At 42.9% G+C, this 24,106-nt stretch overlaps 1 protein-coding gene across 1 annotated transcript in view; it reads left to right on the top strand.

Moving 5' to 3' along the window:
• The window catches only part of NLK (nemo like kinase), a 108,207-nt gene that overhangs the window by 42,948 nt on the left and 41,153 nt on the right, over window positions 1-24,106 (top strand). Inside the window, exons 2-3 of the mRNA XM_020810729.3 lie at window positions 15,977-16,106; window positions 22,422-22,477. Of these exons, the coding sequence (XP_020666388.1) occupies window positions 15,977-16,106; window positions 22,422-22,477 (186 nt within the window). The remainder of the gene's footprint in view (window positions 1-15,976; window positions 16,107-22,421; window positions 22,478-24,106) is intronic.

Genomic DNA, 24,106 nt, shown 5'->3' with positions numbered 1-24,106 from the left:
GGACAAAACGCTGGCTCTATGGCTTGGAAAGGGGGATGAGCACCGCTCCCTAGAGTCGAACACGACTGGACAAAAAATTGTCAAGGGGAACCTTTACCTTTACCTTTACCTTTGCTGCCAGCCACCTAGGATGCCACATCCTCACAAATCTAGGCAGGGAATTGAAATCAATGCTTCTGAAAACAGCAGTGACTAAAATTGTTCTCTCTCTGTATGTGTGAGTGAAGCTCCTTGAACATTTCCATACATTTGCAGCTTGCTTTTTGGTGTCTATGCTACAGTTTCTTCTATGCTACAGTTTCTTCTTTTGGTTCTATAAAAGAAGAAGCATTCCCTCTCCCTGGAATCACAGAACTTATAAAATGGCATCTATTTTTTTTTTTTTAAATTAAAAGCAGGTCCATCTCTTTCGGCTTCTGAAGTTAAAAGTTGTTGGTTCTAATGCCAGTTCATCTTTCTAAGTGAGGGTGTGTTTCCGTTTCACTTACTTTGTTCTTTTTAGGACTCAAAAAGACATACTTCTTTAAGTGCTGATTCCTTTGTATTCTTCTTCTTCTTCTTCTTCTTCTTCTTCGTAGTAGTAGTAGTAGTAGTAGTAGTAGTAGTAGTAGTAGTAGTAGTAGTAGTAGTAGTAGTAGTAGTAGTAGTAGTAGTAGTAGTATTCAAAAACACCAGGTGGCGTCAATCAAAGATATAAAAAACATTGGCTGGTATTATATAAAAGATACAAGTTTTAACCAAAAATCTAAGTATCTGTCAAATACTGATGCAGTATATATGCTGTTCCCTACATTGCTAGGTTTTGTAGATCAGATGCTGTTATTCCTGGAATCTGCAACTGCTCATAATACTGGGTGAAATTTTTTGATATTGTTCCCAAAGCCCCAGTGACTATGGGGATCACTCCACAAGTAAGATAATTCAGTTGCCAGGTCTTTGTATTTTGTTTGTTTTTCCAATTCTTTATATTCAACTCTGGCATCTCCTGGGATTGCAATGTTGATTATCCAGATATTTCTTCATTCTATTACCATATTCCTCTGAAAATAAGACAGAGCCTTATATTAATTTTTGCTTTAAAAAATGCATTAGGGCTTATTTTCAGGGGATGTTTTTTTTTCAAGAACAACAATCTATTCAATTACCATCATTGATTTTATTTATTATTATTAACCTTGTGCTTTGTTAGCCTTGCCTGGGCGCATGCTGGAGGGAGGGGGAAGCGTGCACAGTGCAGAGGCGTGAACCCCAAGAGCCGTTGGGAACGTAGCAGCCAAGAAGCAAGTTTCTGGTGGCACACAGCTCCTTCCTCCCTGGCTGCCCAGCCCCTCTGCAAGCGGAATTAGGAGAGAAGGGGAAGAAGTTTTTAAGTCTCTCTTGAGGTCTTCAGAGGATCCCGATGAGTCCCTGTTGGAAGGCGGGGTTTCATTTAACTACGGCTTATTTTCAGGGTAGGGCTTATTAAAATCATATTGAAAAATCATACTAGGGCTTATTTTCAGGGTAGAGCTTTTTTTCGGGGAAACACGATACTATTATGTCTGGTTTATTATGTTCAAGGTGTCTGTTTATCCCACAAGATCTTGAGTTCCTCATTTTCTGACACCTTTTCTACCTAATGTTCCCGTGGGGTTTTGGAGGCTGGCAAGTTATATTTCTTGCATAATGGCCAGTGCACTAATTTTGCCACTCTGTCATGTCTAATTTTATACTTCCATTAAAATGACTGAAATGAAAAGGAAAGGACATTTTAAAAATTCATGTTTACATCACCTTGGCAAAATCATTGTACTGTATAATCCTTTGGAATATCTTTTTATCAACAAATCTTAAGAAGCTAAGAAGAGCCCTGGGCTGGATCAGGCCAAGGGCCCCTCTAGTTCAGCTTCCTGTATCTCATAGGGGCCCCACCTGATGCCTCTGGAAGCACATGAGACCACGAGATCCCTGTCTCCTGATACCCCTCCCCTGCATCTGGCATTTGGAGGTACCTTCCTTTTAAGCGTGGAGACTGTACCTCCCCACCATGGCTTGTAAAATACGATGGACTTTTATTCCAGGAATCAGCCCAATCCCCTTTTAAAGGCACTTAGACCAGGTGTCATCACCGCATCCTATGGTCAGCATGTATTACAAAGCTGTACCCTATCAATTACTAATAGCTCATGGATGTGCATTTCTGAAAATTTGATTCTGCTTTCCCTTCTTTAAAATAAAGTTAGGTGACTATGATAAAGTTTGTTTTCTAAGGAAAAGAAAGTGTCTCAAGACAAATTTCCGACATAGAGACATGTAAAAGCCATTTATTGTTATTATGTGTGGGTATTGTTGGATTGACAGATGATAGCCATACAACTCATGAGCCAGGAGGGTATGAAAGGTTTCTTGAAATATGTACAGTAATCTTTTTGAAATAATTGTCACACAGACCTGCTGACCCACTTGTCGTCTGCCCTTCCCCTGTATTTGTGGAAAGCCATTCCAAGTTTTTTTTCCTTTTGCCTGTCATGGAAATATAGAAACATAATTGATTTTTCCATCAAGCTTTAGCACGGGTGGTACATTTTCCGTGGTGTCTGTAGAAATGGTGTCAGTTTACACAACAGCATAACTGTGTACATGGCACATTAGCTGTGAAACCCTTAACCCACAAGTGAGTCTGTTGGCTTGTTAATTGGCCAGTGGCTATCTTCTCTGAATACAAGTCAGGCACTGTTGATATAAAAATGTGCATTCCTGCATATTCTTCATAGTGTGTAAGCATCTATGAGCCTCAGTGCATCCTTTCTGTTCTCTTTTGAACCGTCTACCTGGCTCATGGCTGTAGGACAGACTGATGCCAGATTACCATGACGTGATTGCAGGAGTAAAATGAAGGGATTCACAGAACCCAAGTCTGAGAGTCACTGTTCCTAGAGGACTGCAGAAAGGGGTCAGTATCCTGTTGGACCCAGTCTGCTCAGTTGGACACAGTCTGCTCAGTTGGACCCAGTTTGCTCAGCTCAACATGACAATGGTTGTTTCCCTATTCTCAGTATAGTTCATTGTATGTAGATGCTTTGGTTTTACAGAAACAGACAACAGTGCTTTTGCTCTGTGTCAGGGTTCATAAGTTGTTTGACAGCTGTCCTGTGTGTTTCCACCTCCTCCTTTTCTAGCTCTCCATGGGTGGAAGTAGGGGTAAACTTATTCATGTGCTCTGGGGCAGGAAATATGCAGTAACTCTTTGTACATATGGCTTGGCAGTGCAGAGGTCATGCTTCAAAAGTGGGTAGAACACATTGATGTTGTGGCGGTCTAGATGTTGTACAGTACTCTGTTTGCAGATAATGTTAGCTGGGAATGGCCCCTTCTTGCAAAGTACTTTCAGGAGGGGATCTTTGGCTTCAGAAGAACGGGAATTGCTTAAAGTAAATTGAGGTTATCATACTTTATCATGAAGAGGCAGTACTCTCTGGAAAAAAAGACATTAATGTTAGGAAGAGTGAAAGGCAGGGGGGAAAGAGGAAGACATGAGATAAATCGACTCAGTAAAGGAGGCCGCAGCCTTGTATTTACATGACCGGAGCAGAGCTGTTCAGGATAGGACCTTTTGAAGGTTATTGATTTATCAGATCAACATACTTTGGAAGTGACTTGACAGCACATAACAACATAGCAAGCAGAAATCAGATCACACCAATAGCCTACGGAGCACATTATGGTCTGCACTGACTAGTACAGCCCTGTTTCGGTGATAGGTGTGTTCCCCCCCCCCCCCCCCGTCTGTACTGCCTAGAGAGGCTGGGAATGAACTCATGGACCTTTTCATAGTAAATACTTACAACACTCTGTTAACTTTCTTTCCCCCCCTTATTGACTCCTCAGAAACTTCCTGGAACAGGAAGCTGATCTACAGATACACAATTTCTGGAAATGTCGAATGCATAAAAATAACGTCTTTTTCTGCACCAGCCTTATTTGTGTACAATTTTATATTAAAGAGACAACTTCAAACTGTGGTATGCTCAGCGACCTCAGTACATATACCCTTAGTTTCCTATCATCTGAGATGTCAGGGAAGACAACAAACAGAAACTACAGATTTTGTACTAATCGAAACAGAATGGTATTATTTGGACAGAAACAAAATCTTCCTTTTCTGTGACTTGGACCACCAAACTAAAATAGTCTTGAGAACAAGGCACACAGCAAACCACAATTTCTCTCGCTCCTCTCACGAGACACCCCTGCTCACTGAGGGCAGAGACGCATCTTGAACTGTGGGTGAGACATGCACAGGAACCATCACTTTCTTATTCTCTGAATTGTCCAATGTACAGATCTTCCTACTTTGGCATTTGGGGCGTGTAAAGCTTTTTCTTAAAAATCTGATTAACAGGACTCCTTTTAATTACTAAACTTCATCCAGTGTGGGCCACATCTTCAGCCCAAGGAATTAATTGTGTGCAGTGCATTCCAGCGGGTGGGGTTGGGGGGGGACCAAGACAAAAGCGGGGAGGGGGAAAAATACCCATATATTTTAACTTAAAACTCTCACTGTCAGTTCATGACGCCTTAAGCAGTAGTTTACCTTTGTTTCAATTTATTAGTGCCCCTTGTTAACCGGAAGGAGGAGCCAGGGCTGCTTTCTCTGCAGCTATCAGGGGGCAGAAACAGCAGCCACGGGCCTTCCATTCACCACCTGTAGGAACTCCAAGGATCTTGCAAACAGGAGTGTGAGTCCTCATCGGTGTGTTTCAGATTAAAGCTGATAAAGAGTGTTCGCTCAAGAGGTGTTCACGTACACCCCCGTTCAGTCCATATGGTGAGTGCAGGGGTGTAAAGTGGAAGAACACCCCCCCCACCCCTGAATGCTTATGAGTAAACAGTGCTTAATTATTATTTTGCTTAGGCAAATCTTGCCTGAAATTATTTCAAGTTGTTATCGTAAGAGGTGCCTTAGCAGATTTAGAAGTTGCCTTTATTTACTCACATAACTGCAGCTAGCAATCTGTTTCTGTGACAGCATACATAGCAAGCAATATTTATGTTGGTCTAATCCAGGGGTCTCAAACATGCGGCGCGGGGGCCATTTGTGGCCCGCCGGATGATAGTTTGTGGCCCCCGCCTTGCCTGCCCCCCCCGAAGTGCCCACGTGTCCTCTGCTGTCAAGAGTAAAAAAAAAAAAACACCTTGCCTCACTTGCCGGCTCTCTCCCAAGACAGCGCCTCTGTTTGTGTGCGTGCGTGTGCACACAACTGTGGGGGACCCCATTCTGTTTAATTTCACAGGTACCAATGGGGGCTTTTCTCCTCTGGCAAGGCAATTCTGTGAGTTTTTTTAAATTTTATGTCATGCCCTCCCCCCGGCTAGGCAGTTGCTGGTGCTCCCTCCCTTCTCCGCTTCTTCATCCTGCTGCTGCTGGTAGTGAAGAAGGAGCCGGGGAGGGGATCGTGGCCGGTGACGAGGGCTCGCATACTCCTCCTCCTCCTCGGAGTCCCAGCTGGGCTAAGGAAACTCCTGTGCGGCTTCCTTGGGCTCTTGCTCCGCTTGGTGGAAAATCTGATGTGGCTCAGCCTCACCCAAACTCTGCCCCCAGCGGCCCCCTGATAAATTGAGTTTGAGACCCCTGGTCTAATCCAGGTAATGCTTTAAGCATCCTTGCCAGATAATGACTGGTCAATGCTAAACCTTTTTGACCAGTCCAATACTCACCTCCGTATGCATCCCACTTGTAACCCTTCTTTTATAATACTCTCAGGAACGCTGTTGTTGATTTGTGCATTTTTCTATAGAGAACAATTTTCTGGCCTGTCCTCTACTTCCAGTGCTCTTGTATCAGATTGTCAACCCTGTGCATGTGGTCAGAAATTCACAAGTGATGCTGTTAAAAATGCATATTCCATGCAGATTTTGCAACAAAAGTCCATTTAAACAGTCTTTCAAGGGTGGGTGGCAGTGTGAGAATAGTATGCAATCAGACCATTTCCATACTGCTTCTCATTTTTTTAAAAATCCAATTTTAAAAATGTTTTCATCAAATACTTTAATCTTTGCAGAACCACAGATGTTATCTCTGTTCACTTGGGAGCACATAAAAAATAGAATTATTCTTGTGATTGGTGATTTTTATCAAGATTTGGTACTTCCTGGAACTGATCATTTTTGCCAGGCTGAATATCTCTTAGAGCAATGGTCCCCAATGTTGGGCCTACAGATGTTCTTGGACTACAACTCCCAGAATCCTTTACCACCACCTCTGCTTGCCAGGATTTCTGGGTGTTCTGAAGTCCAAGAACATCTGGAGGCCCAACGCTGGGAACCACTGTCTTAGAGGCCTTGTTCAGGTGCAACAGAAATCTTGTACGCATGCAGTAGAGATACATGAACACACAAGCACATCAGGCTCAGCGTTAGTTCTATTAAATCCTGATTTAAATATGTTCAAACCCCCGTGAGCCACCAGTGCTGGACTGTAACTTCCAGAACCCCTCACTATTCTAGTTTTGGGGTTCTGGGAATTATGTCCAACTGTTTCTGGGGACTAGAATCTGTGAACGGCCAAGCGAAAATGAGTACCTGGGCTCACCTTTGCAGTCTGAACGTAATTAGTGGAACTCAGCAGGACTTCTGAATAGTCTGTTGGGTTGTGACTTCCAGCTGTGAAGGCAACCAGCTAGTGAAATTCTTTAAGTCTCACAGGCACCTACCTAGCAAAATACACATTTCAGAAGAAGCAGTTTGCAGAGGTTGACTAATATTTATATTTGTCATCGAAGTGACCAACATGGCTTTGACTCAACTCCGGGAGGCAGTGGAAGACAGGAGGGCCTGGCGTGCTCTGGTCCATGGGGTCACGAAGAGTCGGACACGACGTAACAACTAAACAACTCTTAGCCATAAACCACTAGCACCTTTCACTGTACAGTTGCCTACACACTTTTGCTAAAGTGTGTGTGTGTTGCACATGTGCGCATGCACACTCATGTGCACAAATGCACGCCTTTCTAGCAGATTGAATGTCTGTCAGTGCTCACTGTTGGGAATCTTGTTAGAATCACATAGAATCATTTGTATGTACTGTTTGGAACTTGGCCCATGTCCGCTGTTCACAGGATAGCCCTCAGTTGTGCTGAATCATTGGCTTTTAAACTAACAAGAAAAGCAAAGACATTGCTTCTCTTAAATGCCTGTGCCTTTCTCCTGAAGGCTGTTTGAACTTTGAGCAGCAACTTGATCCTACTAACTCTTTTCAACCTTGCATACTTTAGCAAAAGTGTGTAGGCAACTGTACAGTGAATTGTGCTAATGGTTTATGGCTAATAGTTTATATTGGAGGCAAGGAGTGTCTGTGTGAACAAGACAGTTCCTGGCCTACATTCAACTTGATTGTTGTTGTTAATTTATCAATGATCAGGAAGTTAAAAATACATTATTTAGATAAAATCACTTAATATCAGAGACATTGGACAAGATATGTCACCATCAGTGCATGGTCTGCCTCTTTTATGACATTAAAAAAGAAGTTCTAAGTTAGCCAATGGCACTGAAGGCTATAAAAGTTTTTAAAACATCACAGCAGTCACATGATATAAGATGAAATTAAGAGACACATATATCTATCAATATGCCACCTCGGCTGTCCTAGAAAGTAAAGTTAAACAAGAAAGCTCTAACCAGGGCGGGGGCACTCGAAGGCCTCATGTGGTCAGGAGAAGGTGGCAAGCTTCTAGTGGCAACGCAGGATTTGGCCATTTTACTAATAATGTAAGAAATCTTATCGGAGAGCAGCAAAATAATATAACGTTAGTATGGGTAAAATTAGTATGGGTAATAGTACTCAGGGATTAATTCCTTGCTGTTGCCTAGTAGTCAAACTGGTTAGAGAGGTAAAAAGCATGAATATTTCCCCTCCTCTTCCAGAGAGTGTTTATTGGTATTGCAGAGTTCCACAGTCGCTCGTATGCCTGTTGAAAAAGGAAGATCAATCCAGTTTTTTTTTTAAGTTTGTTATTTCTCATACATGAAAAACGCAGGGGTTTTAGTTCTCTGGTCAATTCAGCATTTCAGATAAAAGTATTGGAAATGTGACTGTAATCAATGTATTTTTTGTCTGTATGATGCTGTTTGATACCAGGTCTTGGATTATATAAGTCACGGTTTCGTCCAGCAGTGAAGAGGTTAGATGTATGAACCACTGATCTTGCTCTTGCATGTTACAAAAGACAAAATTCGTTGCAGCCGTCAATATTGATTGGGCTTGGTGCAGTTAAAAAATGGTAAATGGCCAAGATGTTGTGGAAAGGAATAATCTTGTTTGCTAAAGTGTTTTGAGGTAACAGGTAATCAGTTTTGATAGATCTGATTGAAAAATGGGCTCCCATTATTAATTCCTGGAATTTGTACCAATAAGATTGGGAAGAACTTACTTTTATACATATTCAGCCAATAAGTAAAATCAGAAATCCAAAGAAAAATGTTATTTTCAAGCCAAGGATTCTAGAGTTTTATGAACTCTGTGTTTGCACAATAAAACCATATGTGTGTTTCTGTACGATAACATTTTTGGGAAAGGACAAAACCATGGAATCTTGAGACATTCCCAAGGAGATTTCATTTTCCATAGCTGTTTCAAATACATGTTGCATTATTTGAAAGTTCTTTTTTGACTTTATAAAATTGGGTTCTCTAAACTAGTTTGTGCGGTTGCATACTTAAGGATTTTTAGGGACAATGAAAGAAATCCTGTTACTTTATCCATTGAAGCAGGGAGTCTAACCGATAAATTTTCCAGTTCTGGTTCAGCTGTGATATGGATGTTTTCCATTCAGCGTGAACAGAGCTGCGACATTTCTAGAAATTTAGAAACCATGGGAGGAAACGCTGTGGGGTGTTTTTTTAAGAAAATAATTTTATTAAATATATGACAAACTCAAAAAGAAAATTAAACTTTAAACATACTGTATACTAAAATATACTCCTTAGATTCACTATTCTTAAACAATCTCACTCTTAATATTTTCTCTCCACCCAATGCCAGTTCCCCCCCCCCCACAAATTGGGACTGAATTCCAATACTTCACAATTCTTGTCACCCCATTTCTCTCCAGAAATACATTGATTCTTCTTTTGGCCTATACCCCTGCCCTTTAGTTAGGACATGTTCCAGAAGTGGACTCCATATTCCTCTGAAATCATTATTTTTAACATACCTCTTCTAATTTTTTCAAATTAGTAGCCTTGCCACAGTTGCCATTATGATAATTAACTCCTTTCCCCTCCTCTCTTTATTTGTTCGTTATTCACAATGTTCAGTAAAGTGTCATTAGAGATAATCGTATCTCCGTTCCCATTATGTCTCTTAGTTCATCCCAAACCGAACTTTTTTTTTTTTTGCAAGACCACCATGTACGCATATACATCCCTTCATCTCAGGGAGTCAATCCACCTCACTTTTGGTCTTCCTATGTTCCTGCTGCCATCAGTTTTTCCTAGCATTATGTTCTCCAGCAAGTATTGCATCTTCATGATGCACTCAAAATACAGTCGCCTCAGCTTCATCATTTTTGCTTTTACTGAAGTTCAGCCTTGATTCGATCTAGGACCCACCAGTCTGTCTTTCAGGCCAACCAGGGCATCTCCAAAGCTCTCCTCCAGCACCACATTTCAAAGGTGCTTCCCAGCTGGCTTTCTTCATTATCCCGCTTTCACAACCTGGTTCTATTTGAAGTGGATTATCTACAGTAGATCTCTTTCAGTCTGGCTTCAGGGCTGGTTATGGAATGGAGTCTGCTTTGGTGGACGACTTACGCCGGTAACTGGACAGGGGAATTGTGTCCCTGCTGGTTCTGCTGGACCTCTCAGTGGCTTTTGATACCATCAATCACAGTGTCCTTCTGAGGCACCTTTCTGGGACAAGTTTTGGAGGTACAGTGGTTCTGATTCTTCTGGATGGCTGAACTCAGAAGACAGTGTGTGGGGGAATCCTGTTTGCCCCCCCCAGACATTGGCCTATGGGGTCCCCTTAGGTTCAGTCCTGTTCCTCCGTGCTACTCCGTATCTACTGTGTTTCCCCGAAAACAAGACAGGGTCTTATACAGTATTAACTTTTGCTCCAAAAATGCATTAGGGCTTATTTTCAGGGGATGTTTTATTTTATAGTCATTTCATCTTCTGGTTGCTGCACAATGGTGGAGGGTAGGGTTTCACTTAACTAGGGCTTACTTTCGGGGTAGGGCTTATATTACAAGCATCCTGAAAAATCATACTAGAGCTTATTTTCAGGTTAAGTCTTATTTTCGGGGAAATAGGGTACATGGAACTGCTGGGAGAGGTCGTCTGGAGTTTTGGGGTTCAGTGCCATCAGAACGGTGATGATACTGAACTTCCACCTCTTCTTCCAGTCTATTCCAAGGAAGCTGTTCTATGCCCAAACTAGTGCTGGTTGTCAGTAATGGATTTGATGAAGGCTAACTGGAACATAATTTAGACAAAACAGAGGTGATCCTTCTTGGTTGCAAGGCTAATCGGGATAAGGATTGACTTGGATTCTTGCATTGGGAAGGAGATTGGACTTAGTAGCCTTATTAGAACCCCTTCCAACTCCTTGATTCTTCTGTGATCTCTGAAGCATGCACAGGAATTAACACTTTCTGACTCTTATAGCAACCAACATGAATTTGACCCAACTCCGGGAGGCAGTGGAAGACAGGAGGGCCTGGCGTGCTCTGGTCGATGGGGTCACGAAGAGTCGGACACGACTAAACAACAACTCTGTATATAATTTAACTTGCAGATCTTGATACCGTACAATTCCTAGCATTTTGAACAAGGAGAACCTTTTCTCAAAAGCATTTTGCTCCTATTACAAGAGGAAATATTTCACTGAAATCTTTTCTGTGAACATTTCTGACTTGGTGACAAGCAAAATATGAGGCATGGAGGGAGTGGGAGGCAGATTTAAAGATTTTTAGCAGATGGCTGGTGAAGTTGTGATTGGGATTTTTTTTTTTACAGTGCTACTTGTATGCCATTCTGTAATAGAAGACACCTCTGAGCGGCTCTAATCTGAAGTGTTGCAGTATTTCGCTTTCTTATTACAGTAGTGTGGATTCCAGGCTGAATTCAGCCGTTTCTGGGCTGAATTCAAGGTGTTGGTTGTAACCTATAAAGCCCTAAATGGCTTGGGTCCAAGTGGACTTGAGGACTGCATCTACCTTTATGAGCCTTCTCAAGAGTTGATCGTCAGGAGAGGCCTTTTTCTCATTCCTGTCACCTTTACAGATGCATTTGGTGAGGACACACGGGGGGGGGGGGGCTTCTCTGTGGCTACTCTCAGATTTTGAAACTCCCTCCCATGGGAGGCCAGGCTGGCCCCATCTTTGTTATCCTACTGCTTTTTTACCACACATGAAAGGGAAATTGTGGAAGCGATCGTATCTAATTGATGAGTGCCTGTTGCATGCTGGTCATGCACCCGTCATGCTCCTACTAGCAATTTATGAGTTAGCAATGTAGCTTTCTGTAGTTTCCCTTCTATGCATGGCAAAAAGCAATAGGGTTCTGGTCCACATTTTGTTCTTAAAGGAATGTTCTAGATGTGGTTTTATGTATAATAAAGACATGTTCTACTTAGGATTGCCTCTGGAAAGTGTCTGGAAACTTCAGTGGGTCCAAACTGCAGCAATGAGATTGCTGACTGGGGCTGGCCACAGGGATCACATAACACCCCCCCCCCCCTTATAGCAGCTCTGCTGGCTGTTGATATATTTCTGGACACAACTCAAAGTTGTAACCTATATTCACTATTATTAGCTTTAGTATTGTATTTTAACGATGTAAGTCACCTTGGGTCTTTTTAAGGGAAAAGGTGGGATAAAAACATTTTAAATAAATAAATAGTTTCGTTGCACAAATCTTTTGAAGCCCACTGGTAAAATTACTACTTCTAGGAACCCTTTGGTTTATATTCCTAAACCCTTATTCTGCACAGAAACAAAACCAACAAAGTAACCCTTGTAGCTGAACTTGGCAGATAAACCTCTCTCCTTACCTTCACCCTTTTAAATGTCAGTGACCTCTGGTCTGGCTATTTGCATAAGTTAACTGTAAAAATACAGACTGATGACACAGTGTGAATGGGAACATTGCCCGAGCTTCGATGCGTTCTGTCTGACCGTGCAGTCTGTGGCCTGCAGATTATACAGTATGTGCCACGGTAAACCAATTAGCCTGCTAGGTGTCATGTTGCTTTTTGGTCCCTTTGAGCACGACACAAATTAATTTTCCATGCACCACGTGTCCTGTAAAAAAGTCAGAAGTCATTCTTCTCTTAACTGCAATCCTCCGTTTTCCCAGGAAGGATAATGAAGATCTCAGTCTGGTGTGATGAGAATAGTCCTGATTGCAATGCTGAAGTTTTAACACTTTAAAATAACACTCTGCGGGCTGTGGACTTGCTGGACTGCCCTTGTTTGAAAGGAGGCCTGGGGTGGTAATGTCAGAGCTGGCTGTTATCTTCATTGTTGTAACTCATTAGCTCATACAGACAGGGATAACTGGCAGAGGAGTCTGGTACAGCAAAAGCCTTTTTGCCAACAAAGAAAATAAAAGCATTCCTCTGTAACAGCCTTCATCACTTATCTCTGTTTTCTCCTACTATTTGTGCTGAACCAAAGCAGCTGCTAAGCCGGAGTTAAGAGAGAACAAACTCAACATGGCGTGAAATTACCACCCCGCCATTCCCATTCATTAGGGTTATATTGCTACCAGCTACAAGCCCGGCTGATCTTTGTACGAATAATTAAATGAAATGTTGCTTCGTGGTTTTTGTTTTCACCTCTAAAATATTGACATTCCCGGAGTCCAACATTTTGGAGCGTTTTGAGCAGCTGCCCCCATTAAAAATGGGGGTTATAGGTCTTAAGATATGAAAAAAAAACCTCTTCTTTCTAAAAGGAACAATATCTTTTGAACAAACACAGCTTAATGCTAAATGCTTTGGAAGAAGGATTTATTAGGATGATTGCCAGACACAGAGCTGTTGTATCATACAGTGGCTGGGATCCTGCTGCTTAGCATGGTAAGCCACAACTAGAGTAGCCCCACTGAATCAGTAGAGATTTGATGAGTCAGTTCCACTGATTCAGTGGGTCTACTATAATTATGACTTACTATGGTGAGCAATGTGATTTTTTTTAAAGCGTCTTGCTTGTCATACTTTGCTCACTAGTTTTATAAGCTGTGTTTATACACAGGTGGGAGATAGTAGATTACATGTGGTGAAGGAAGTTAGATTTTTAAGAGAAATATTTCTTTCCCAAAAATATTTAAGGGGTAAGCTTACAAGTGTTTGAATGAACTGGTCTTACATTCGAAGCTGTTCTGAAGTACAAAGGACATGTGCAGCAATATCTAGTCAGGGCGGCTCTATGTACAATGTCATAATTGCTGACAAAGTTTGTGTGTAGTGATAGCTCAATGTCACCCTTGTTATTGTTATTGTTGTTGTTGTTGTTGGGTTTTTGTTTTTTGTTTTACAGAAATAAATGGATATACATCAGAAGCAGGACATGATGGGTATATGTGGTGTATAGATGAGAGTATTGGGGTGAAGAGAGAGAGAAATTTAGTGTGGATGGGTGTTGATCCTGGGTGAAATCATGCCAGTGTGTATTGATAGTGATCTGGAGTGAGAGGTGAAAATTTTTGGATATTATTTGTTTGATGAACTGAGTCAAATAAATCCCTACACCTGGGTGACGGGGAAACTATAAATACACAGTTACAAGGTAGCGGATACTTGGGTAATTAATACTATGAGTGAGAAGGATCTGGAAAAGGTGCAGAAGAGAGTGACTCAAATGGTGAGAGCTGGGGCACCTCCCTTATGAGAAAAGGTTACAGAGTTTGGGGCTCTTTAGTCTAGAGAAAAGGTGCCTGAGGGGGGAATGTGATGGAGACGTATAAAATTCTGCAGGGGATGGATCAAGTGGATAGAGGGAAGCCCTTTCCCCTCTTACACAATACCAGAACCAGGAGACATCCACTCCAATTGAGTGGTGGGAGAGTGAGAACAGAAAAAAGATTTCTTTACCCAGCGTGTTATTAGTGGAACTCCTTGCCCCAGGATGTGGTGATGGGATCTGGCTTGGATGCCTTTAAAGGGGGATTGGACAGATTCCTGGAGGAAAAGTCCATTGCAGGTTACAAGACATGATGGGGATGTACAATCTCTACGCTTAAAAGGAAGGAAACTCCAAATGCCAGATGCAGGGGAAGGGGGATCATGAGACAGATATCTAGTTGTCTTGTGTACTCCCAGAGGCATCTGGTGGGGCCACGGTGAGATACAGTAGATGAGCCCTTGGCCTGATCCAGCAGGGCTCTTATGTTCTTAAGGATCTTGGGTTTGTTGTAGATTAAAAGCTAAATTTGAGCCAACTGTGCAATGTGGCTGCAAAAAAAGGCAAATGCTAGTTTAGGATGCATTAACAGAAGTATATAGTCTCCAAATTCTGTGAGGTACTAGTCTACCTCTATTTAGCAAATGGGAGGCCTCATCTAGAGTCCTGTGTCCAGTTTTGGACACCACGCTTGAAGAAGGATGCCAACAAACTGGAGCAAGGAGGTCAACAAGGAGGATGATCAAGGGACTGGAAGCCAAGCCCTTTGAGGAAAGACAGCAGGAACTGGGCATGTTTAGCCTTGAGAAAAGAAGACTGAGGGGAGATGGGAGAGCACTTTCCAGATACTTGCTCCAATGCTTGAGGCATTTGAGAGAAAATTGGACAACCACCTGTCAGATCTACTTTGATCTGGATTCTTGCACTGATCAGGAAGTTGGATCCGATGGCCGTATAGGCCTCTTCCAACTCCATTATCCTTTGATTCTATGAGTGGACACTTTGCTTGCTGTGAAACAGGCTTTGGTTGAAATACCCCACCTGTCGGTACACCCCTTCAGCTTTCAGGTTGAAAAACGTTCTGTTGTTTTGGGTTGAGTCTCAGAGTCCCCCCCCCCCCTTTGCCTTGTACTCATTCTTCCAACCAGGTTTATTTCTCTTCTGAGCTTCGCCAGCTATCCAATGGCAAACGTTTTGTGGTGGTTGTCCAGGACAGTTTCCTCAAAATTCTTAAATGGGGCCCTTGCGGCAGAAAGATTAGACATCCTTTGTATAGGTAGTGGGTGAGCTGGCTATGCCGAGGGACTGGCTTCATAATAAGGCAGCTGCTTCGGTTCCTGCAGATAATTTCCTTCAGTATTGCCGATCTTTTCTTTTAACAGTTCCCTCAGCCTGTTTGGTGCATTTTGCCGAGAAGAGCAAGCCAGCTGCTGAGAGACATGTTTTTTTCCTCTACATCACCGCATAGGAAGCCCCATTGGTCTTATGTCCCAAGGGCGCACGATGGGGAAAGGAGCTAGCTTATAAGAAACTTCCATAGTAAAGCAGTGTATTTCTCTGTGCTTCCTCACTCTTACCTTAATCCTAAAACCACATGCGACGCATCCCACCAGAAGGTACTCATTACGGTCTAATCTGCTGCAAAGGGAGTAACTTTTTCCAGATTTCCATACAAAATTGATCTTGTTAGCAAGTCAGCGTTGACGAGCGACACACTGTAGCGATTTAATAGTGCAAAGGCTTGTAATGGGCAAGGTGTCCTAGATCTAATGGATTAATTGAAGAGGAGAAAAATATAAGCACTTAATTACTGCTATTTATTGATCAGACGTCAAGAAGTAGCATTGTACAGTTGAGGTGAATAGGTTCCTGCTGAGCAGCATGCGGGGTTGTCATAGGCCTGAAGGGCCGTTGGCTTTCGCTTAATTCACAGAGAGAAATGCAGTGAGACTTGCTCAAGAATTGTGTTTCCCTCTCCAGATTTTGCAGCCTTGAGCCTCCAGCTTCTTACCTAGGTCATTCTCAGGGTGGGAGGAGGAACCCATATTTATGCTTAAATCTTCTCCTTTCTTCTTCTTCTTCTCCTGCAGGTCAGTAACAGATCCGCGAGATGGAAAGAGAGTTGCACTCAAAAAGATGCCCAACGTCTTCCAAAACCTAGTCTCTTGCAAAAGGGTCTTCCGTGAATTGAAGATGTTGTGTTTTTTTAAGCATGACAATGTGAGTGGACACATCCTGCTATTAACAGATACTGCTTGCATTCTTCTACAACTTGCAGCCAAAGTTTGAAACCTACCATGGGTATCTCTGAGCTGCTTGTCTAAAGCCAACTGAGACGAGCTTGCTGTATTAGAGACCCGTTAGATATAAGATATTCCCTCCTATTTTCAGGGGCTACTCCATTTTTTGTTTTTAATTTTGTCTGTCATGTGGCATTTTGCCTCCTGTGTTTCATTTGCATTTCTGAGCCAGGTGTCTTGAAATCAATTTAATAAACTGTGTCAGGCTTGTTTCATTTGTGCAAAGTTTATAAAATCATGGCAAGGTCAAATTTTAATTTATTTATTTAAAATACTCCCCCATCTTTCTCCTTAAAAAGTCCTCAAGGTGGCTTACATCATTGAAAGACCATATTGAAAGCTAAAAATAATAAGTATACGTGTACTGAAAAGGACCAAACAGATACCACACTAAAAAAGTAAACAAAAGCAACATCAAAAAACACATTCAGAGCAGTAAGGTACAGATCAGCGTGTAAAAACCCCTTGTAGATGGTCAATGAAGATTGGGCCAGCCTGGCGTACTGTGGAAGGGAGTTCCAAAGTCTCTGGGAGCAGCCACAGAGAAGGCCCCTCTCTTGTGTCCCCACCAATCGCACCTGAAAAGGTGGCAGAACCAAGAGGAAGGCAGAGGATCCTGAGGATCTTAACGTCCAAGCAGCCTCATAAAGGGAGATGCAGCCCTTGAGATAGCTTGGACCCAAGCCATTTAGGACTGTAAGTTACCCTGTTTCCCCGAAAATAAGACAGGGTCTTATATTCATTTTTGCTCCCCCCCCCCAAAAAAAAAAAAAAAAACATTAGGGCTTATTTTCAGGGGATGTTTTATTTTTTTTCATCTACAACCAACTACATTGATTCAGATACAGTCCTGGCCTCTTCTTCTGGTTGCTGCACAAGGGTGGAGGGCAGGGTTTCACTTAACAGGGGCTTATTTTGGGGGTAGGACTTATATTACGAGCATCCTAAAAAATCATACTGGTATAATGGGTTATGCGATCCCTGTAACCAGCTTCAGTCAGCAGTCTGGCTGCTGCATTTTGGATCCGCTGAAATTTCTGTACAGTTTCCAGAGGCAGCCTCACGTAAAGCATGCCCTTATTATACATAAATAACACGTAGAATGTTTCTTGGAAGAATGATATATGGGCCAGAAATTGCAGAAGGCAGCATTGCTAGCTCATAAAGTGCTAGTTGGAGCATGTTGGGTGCATGGCCAGCCATGTTCCCAGCATGCAATGGGCACATTATCAGTTAGATACACTTTCCCTTCCATGCATAGTTTAAAAAGCAGACAGATTTCGGTGGTGATTCCTAAGCTTGAAAACAAAATATCATATATATATATATATAAGCACATACTTAAACACCGTGTGAAAAATAGCTACATAGAATGAACACTTCCTGCAAAGCCAGAGTGGCTGAGGAAAGTTGAATTGTGGAATTTTGGTCAACAGTGAATGCAAGCAACAGAACACAAAATGGAAATCTAGTCACATTTTTAGGGTGAAAATACACACAGAGAGAATACAACTCCCCCCCCCCAAAAAAAAGGCCATCAGTGGTGTGCTTCCCTTCACATTTCTAGAAGAGGAACCCAGCCAGTGGTAACAGCAAGCCTCAAGCTAGCATCTAGCTAGGTATGGGCATGCAAAATTGCTTGGAGGTCTTCGCTTCTGCTTAACTGTAATCTGTTTTGTCATCGGGATCAGCAAATTCTTGTTACCACCAACTTGTAGTTATTTTGGACAAATCCACTCCATGGTGGCCTGTATACGCTTGTCCTATTGAAGATGAGCGGCCATTCCCAAGTCCAAATCAAATGCCAATCTGCATCTAAATAGAAAAGCAGAAGCCAAAATGTCTGGATTTCATCCTCAGGGCTCTGCAGGGATAAAGGAAGGGGAGAGCGGATAAGCCTAAAAGTTTATTGTGGCTTTTTCCTGCTCGTGTATGTTCCACTAAAGCAGCGTTTAGCAAAGCGTGGGCTCCATGCTGCTCTGTGCTCCGCAGATCCCCTCCAAGCTCTACCAGCCACCAAATGGGCCGTCACAACACCTAAGGCTGTGGTTCCCAACCTTGTGTCACCCAGCTGTTCTTGGACTACAACTCCCAGAAATCCTGGCCAGCACAGTGGGTGGTGAAGGTTTCTGGGAGTTTTAGTCCAAGAACATTTGGGGACCCAGGGTTGGGAACTACTTACTGCTCTAAGGGCCGTGGATAGCCATGTTGCCCTGCCCCCTCTGATATTTTATGCCAGGGGAGCATATTCATTTTCCAAAACTGGGAGTGACATTTGATCACTTCCGAGTTTGAATAAATGCCATTATGGGCTTAAAACAGGCTCACGGCGGATAAATAGGACAAAATAGTTCCTTGTGGCCCTTTCTGGAGGCAGCTGAGTTTTCTTTAAGAGGGGAAGGGGAAGGAAAAGAATAGGTGGTCAGGAAGGGTCCAGGGTGGGCCCTCTGAAGTCCCTGGGGAGGGAGTTTCCCTGGAGTTTTTGCTAAACTGGTTCAGCTTTGTGTGCAAATATAATCAGGATCATTCCAGAAGGAGGAATGGGGTGACATTGTACCAGGCTAGGGTGACACAGTATATAATAAGGTTGCAAACATTTCAGAAGGGGCCTGTTTGAAATGTTAAGTTTTTAAACTTTGCAATAGAGCTCCTGGATCCTCGGCTCCTGAAGAAACAAGGTTCCCCCCCCCCCCCGGTTTGGTGCTTTTCAGTTAATTTTGCAAGAGGCCGTTGCAGAAGGTCTTATGTTGCTGCGAGACCACAGCTGCTCATTCTTTTCAGAAGCATTTTTTTTCTTTCTCAATAGCTCTTTTCTGGCCTTGCAGGGTATGTGTAGGGCTGTCTTGATATACGGTGTGTGTGTGTTGTGTAGACCTTGGGCCTGCACCTCCCGATTTAACCAGTATACCTAGCCCCTGCAGAGTCTGGAGGATCTGTGTATTGCTGATAAAGCTGTCTCCTTCAAACACTGGTGGTCTCACAGGCCTTGCGTTTGAAGTGGAGAGTAAGAGGCGCCCCGATAACAAGGCCTTAAATAGCTGAGCATTTCCAGTGAAGATCTGTGTTCACAAGGATCTCAAGCTCACCTCCTCATTTGGCCCCCAAATTTGGTGCTAATTTGAATTGATCTTGCCCTGCTCCCCACAAGTGTCGCTCATTTGTGGTGTTTTCTTTATCCAGGGGGTCATTCCGTGACGTCTGAGCTGAAGCAGTGTGAAGAAAAACAGGATGCTAGGGGAATTGATTTATCTTTGCTTAACACATAAGAAAGCTGCAATTTTTGCTGTAGTTCTCAAATTGTTCCTTTTAGCTTTTTGCCGAATAAGGTGCTGTATCATGGCAGCTGTACTCTGAGTGAACTCCGTTAGCGGTGGAAATGTCTTGCTAATTTTGAAAACAACAACAACCGGGATTGCATACAGGAGAAACTTGTTTCTTTTGTGGAAAATTTATACCAAATGCAATAACCGTGGAATTTGATGATATCTTTATGAAAATTACTCACATGACAGTTAAACTCCCATCATTTGTGTTAAAAGAAAATTCCTAGACTTAATAGAACAGATTCTGCTCCTGTTCCCTGGGAGGGAGGGTGGGAGCAACTGAAAAGTCAGGAGCTAGTGTTCAAAGCCTGTAGTCCCTTTCTCTTTAAGCGGGACCATCAGTTATAGTCATTATTGAGACAAGCAAGGGTTACATGTAAACCATGGATTTCTTGTCAACATGCAGCATAATATGTAAATAAATGAGCAATCCAGTAAGCAAGGAATTTGCTCCACAGAGCTAGTGAGCGATAGGGGAGTAAATACACATCCCCAAGGTGGGCTTATTGTCTGCACAAGCGTTCAGTTTAGGGCCCATTCTAGTTTTGGAGTTCTGAGATTATTTTTTACGAGCTGCTGGATAGCTCAGAGGCTTTTGGTCTCTGGCTGCAGAACCAGATGTTGGGAGTTCAGTCCCCCCACTGGGCTTCCTTGACAGGGACCACTGATCCATAGGGTCCCTTCTGGCTCTGTAGTTCTAAGGTGGTGAGGATGATCATACGTATCCTAACTTTGTGGTTTTTAGCAATCTGTGCAAAACATGTTTGCTTTGGAAAAAGTGCATTACATTACTTTTGATTAGAGATTGGCACAAAGGTGGAAACATTGTGGTTTGGGATGGTTTGTGGAGCCCACGCCCCAGCTGATCTGGGTGATCAGCTGGGAATTGAATGCTTGCACAGAAGGCAAGCATCCTTGAAGGCTTCCACCACTGGAGCAACAATGAAAATGGTGGTGGAGGAGGAGGCAGGACAAGGTGGTGAGGGAAGCAGGAACGTGGTGGGAAGGCATCCATCCATTTTTCCAATGCAAACAAAGTCCCAAGATGAGGGGGGGCAGAAGCGAAGCACCAAGCGGAAAAAAGTTGGGTGTTTCATTTCGGCCGACAGGATCCCCAAAGTGGGCTACAATCTAAACCACAGACCAGCCCGGTTTGTCAGTTTTTCATGATTTGCTTCATGCCCATCTCAACTTTCGATGGCCCTAGTCTCACTCAAAAAAAAGAGGGAAGATAACTTGGAATGGCTTTTTGCGGGTCTTACAGAAGGAGTGCATCTGCTATTCCGAAAGAATACTCAGAGCATGTGGAAACAGTTGGTCTTCCCACAAGGATCAACAGACCCCCCCCCCCCCCCAGAATAACCACTGTCCTCAGTAAAGAAGAGGAAGTCAATCGTAGGTAGCAGAATGCTAGGCTTTTAGGACGGTCATGCTCAAGACCTTCAAAGCAAATAGATTGTGCATATAGAGAACTCGAATCTTTAGGAAAGCTGAACAAAAGAGACACACATACGGGGCTATGAGGACACACAAAACATTATGAGGGATCTACCTGAAGCTGGTTTTGTAATTCTTTCTTGGTTCTTTCCTTCTTCTTTCATTATTAATTAGAATTCATGCTTATCTAATTATGTCTCACCAAGTATGTGAACTGGGTGGTGTGTTTGAATGCTTTGTTTTCAGTGGGGCCTCTAGATTCTAGATATATAAATAGTGGTTTGCGATTGACATGAGTGGGCCTTTCTTCTTCAGATAAACCCGGCTGATCTTGTGAGTTTGAGACATTTTTCTGTTATTCCAAGCATGCTTCCTGCAATAGTTTGTCAGATTATCTCTTCATTTATTTGGATATCTAAGTTATATTTTACTTGTCCTTCAAGCTTTCCAAATGGTTTGCTGGCTGTAAATGTCCTCTGTATTGGATCATCTAACTAGCGCTGCATTTTTCACATCAGCGATAGGTTGCAGAGGCTGGATGCTTTAAAAGTAATTTGGGGCCATTTAGTTGATCAACCCGTTGGAGGAACAGAAGTTAGAAGGATGGAATAAACCCCGTAGACGGCTAGTGCTATTTTAGAGAAACATAAGTCTCTCCTGTATTTAAGAGGGAATGGATAATGTCTCTTCTAAGACAGCATGTACTGTGCTGTAAGCTTGCGTCATTTATAGCCAACCCCGCTTTTTTCTTTTGGAGTTTGTTCCTCCAGGGCAAACAAATGTAGAATTAATCGGTTGAGGAAGGCATTTGCTTACTGTCTTAACTGACTTAAACAGTACCACAGTGAAATCAAAGTTTGCAGCAGCATCTAAGTAAGATACGAAAATGATGATCTGATGGACACTAGCTAATTTCCAGTCACCCAAACAGGCTGCCGATCCTGCTTGCTATCTTGATCAGGTCAGCTGTTCATTGTTGATCAGAAGTGACCAAAGCTTGTACGCTCCATAGCTTGAGGGTGGGGTAAAATCTCTTTGAGGATTTGCTTTCCTTAAAAATACTTTTTTTTGTTGTTTTTAAAGGGAGAATTGATTTGACAAAAGGTCTCCTGTCAGCATGAACCAGCTAACTTCTTTTGCAGAGTTGAATTTAATTAGAAGCATATTTTCCCACATTTGAAGGCATGAAGCATCCCGCTATGGCAGGTTGTAGCAGCAGTTAACTGTTTTTGGCTAGCAGTTGTATCCCTCGCCCACCCACCTTGGACCCAATGAGATCTAAGCCTGAAGCTTTATCCCTCCTTTAATCCACTTTGATCAGATACCAGTAGCATCTTTTCTTTTGGGGAAAACTTAAAATTTTCATTTTCATTCTCTGGGGGAAAAAAATAACGATGTTTTGGTAAGGGTTGCCTCTCTTTGTTGATTTCCTAGTGTTTTCCAGTAACGAAATCCACTGTCCTTTTCTTTCCTAGGTGCTCTCCGCTCTTGACATACTTCAGCCACCACACATTGACTACTTTGAAGAAATGTATCCTAAACGTTAAAGTAAACAATCGTAATTAAGGTAGGCGTGATTGGCTCTAACCTGTAAAACATCCATAGTGGTTTTGAATGTCTAATCTTTGAGATGTCTGGCATCTAGAACAGTGGTAGGTAGGACAGCTGTCCTATTGCCCGTACAGGAAATTATTTGATAACTTGTCCCATGGCTGAGTGTGCAATGGAGAAGGAGCAGTGATGTAAGTACAGTACTTTACTCTTGGGCATTTCTCTACATCCTCTCCCCCCCCCCAAATATAGGTAAAGGTTCCCCTTGACATTGAGTCCAGTCATGTCCGACTCTAGGGCACATTGCTCATCCCCGTTTCCAAGCCGTAGAGCCAATGCTTGTCCGAAGACCGTTTCTGTGGTCACGTGGCCATCGCGACTAGACACGGAACACCATCACCTCCCCACCAGGGTGGTCCCTATTTATCTACTCGCATTTACATGCTTTCGAACTGCTAGGTTGGCAGAAGCTGGGACAAACAACGGGAGCTTCCTCCATCATGTGGATTCGATCTTACGACAGCTGGTCTTCTGACCTTGCAGCACAGAGGCTTCTGCAGTCTAACCCGCCGCACTACCACGTCCTGATTTTTTATTTTCCAGCATATAGGAAGTAGCTAGTAATGTTCCGACAATGGTGGCACTTTGGTTAAAGTGTGTTTTCTAATTGTTGTTTGTTTTTGCCCAGCAAATGATCTTGGTTCCTGAATAACACGGCTAGGTCTTGGTCTTCTGCTCAGTGCTGATCTTGAAGGGCCCCAACTCAATGTGACTCAGGAGGAACCTGGCCGTTTGGCTTTCTCATTGTTCCAAACAACAGCAACACATCTTCAGTGGCTACAGAGTGGGGGGGGGGGTTGTATTCCCTGCTGGAAGAGTTAGCCTTGTCTCACTGCCTGCTTCCTCAGCCCACCCCCATACCTTTCATGAATAACACCAGTGTCATCTGATTTCAGAAGCTAAGCAGGGTTTGACCTTCTTAGTACTGGAATGGGTAATTGCCAGCTAATACCACGGATCTCCACAAAAGTCTAGGAAATAATATTGCCGGAAAACCTTTGGAAGCCGCAGCTGATCACCATTGGCTCTGCCGGTCCCATTTTCTGCCTTTGAATATTGGAGAAGCTACCTGTGTTTCTTTTTTGAGGAGGAAATATTTTGCAGGGAACTAAGACAGAGGAAAAGGATGTGTTCTTGTCAAGGTGCCGATTGAAATCATGTTCTCACAGACCCACCGACTAGTCAAGATGGGTTGGTTGTTTTTTGTAAAAAAATGCACGCAGGAAGTCAGAATTGGGTTTAGTTGAATAACCAGATCTAGGTTGGCTTTCTATTTTAAGAATGTCCAGTTGAACAGATGTACCAGCAAAAGAATCGTGTGAATCCCCGGTGTTAGGAAAGGCTGCACGCTCATGTTTGAACCTCAGCTCCTCAAGTTAAAAGTCTCCAGGCATCTAAGAATGGGACCCCCTAAGCAGGATAAGTGGGGTGAGGATATATAATTGATAAATGAAGCCTGGCTGTTGCTCAAATCGAAGAGCACATCATTCTATGGAGATACGCTTTATGAGTAGAAGTGAGGCATTTCTAGCTCTCTCTCTTGCCTCTT

This window comes from Pogona vitticeps, chromosome 7 (assembly GCF_051106095.1).
Source record: "Pogona vitticeps strain Pit_001003342236 chromosome 7, PviZW2.1, whole genome shotgun sequence".
Taxonomy (NCBI): Eukaryota; Metazoa; Chordata; class Lepidosauria; order Squamata; family Agamidae; genus Pogona; species Pogona vitticeps.
This window is presented reverse-complemented; position numbering and strand designations above follow the sequence as displayed.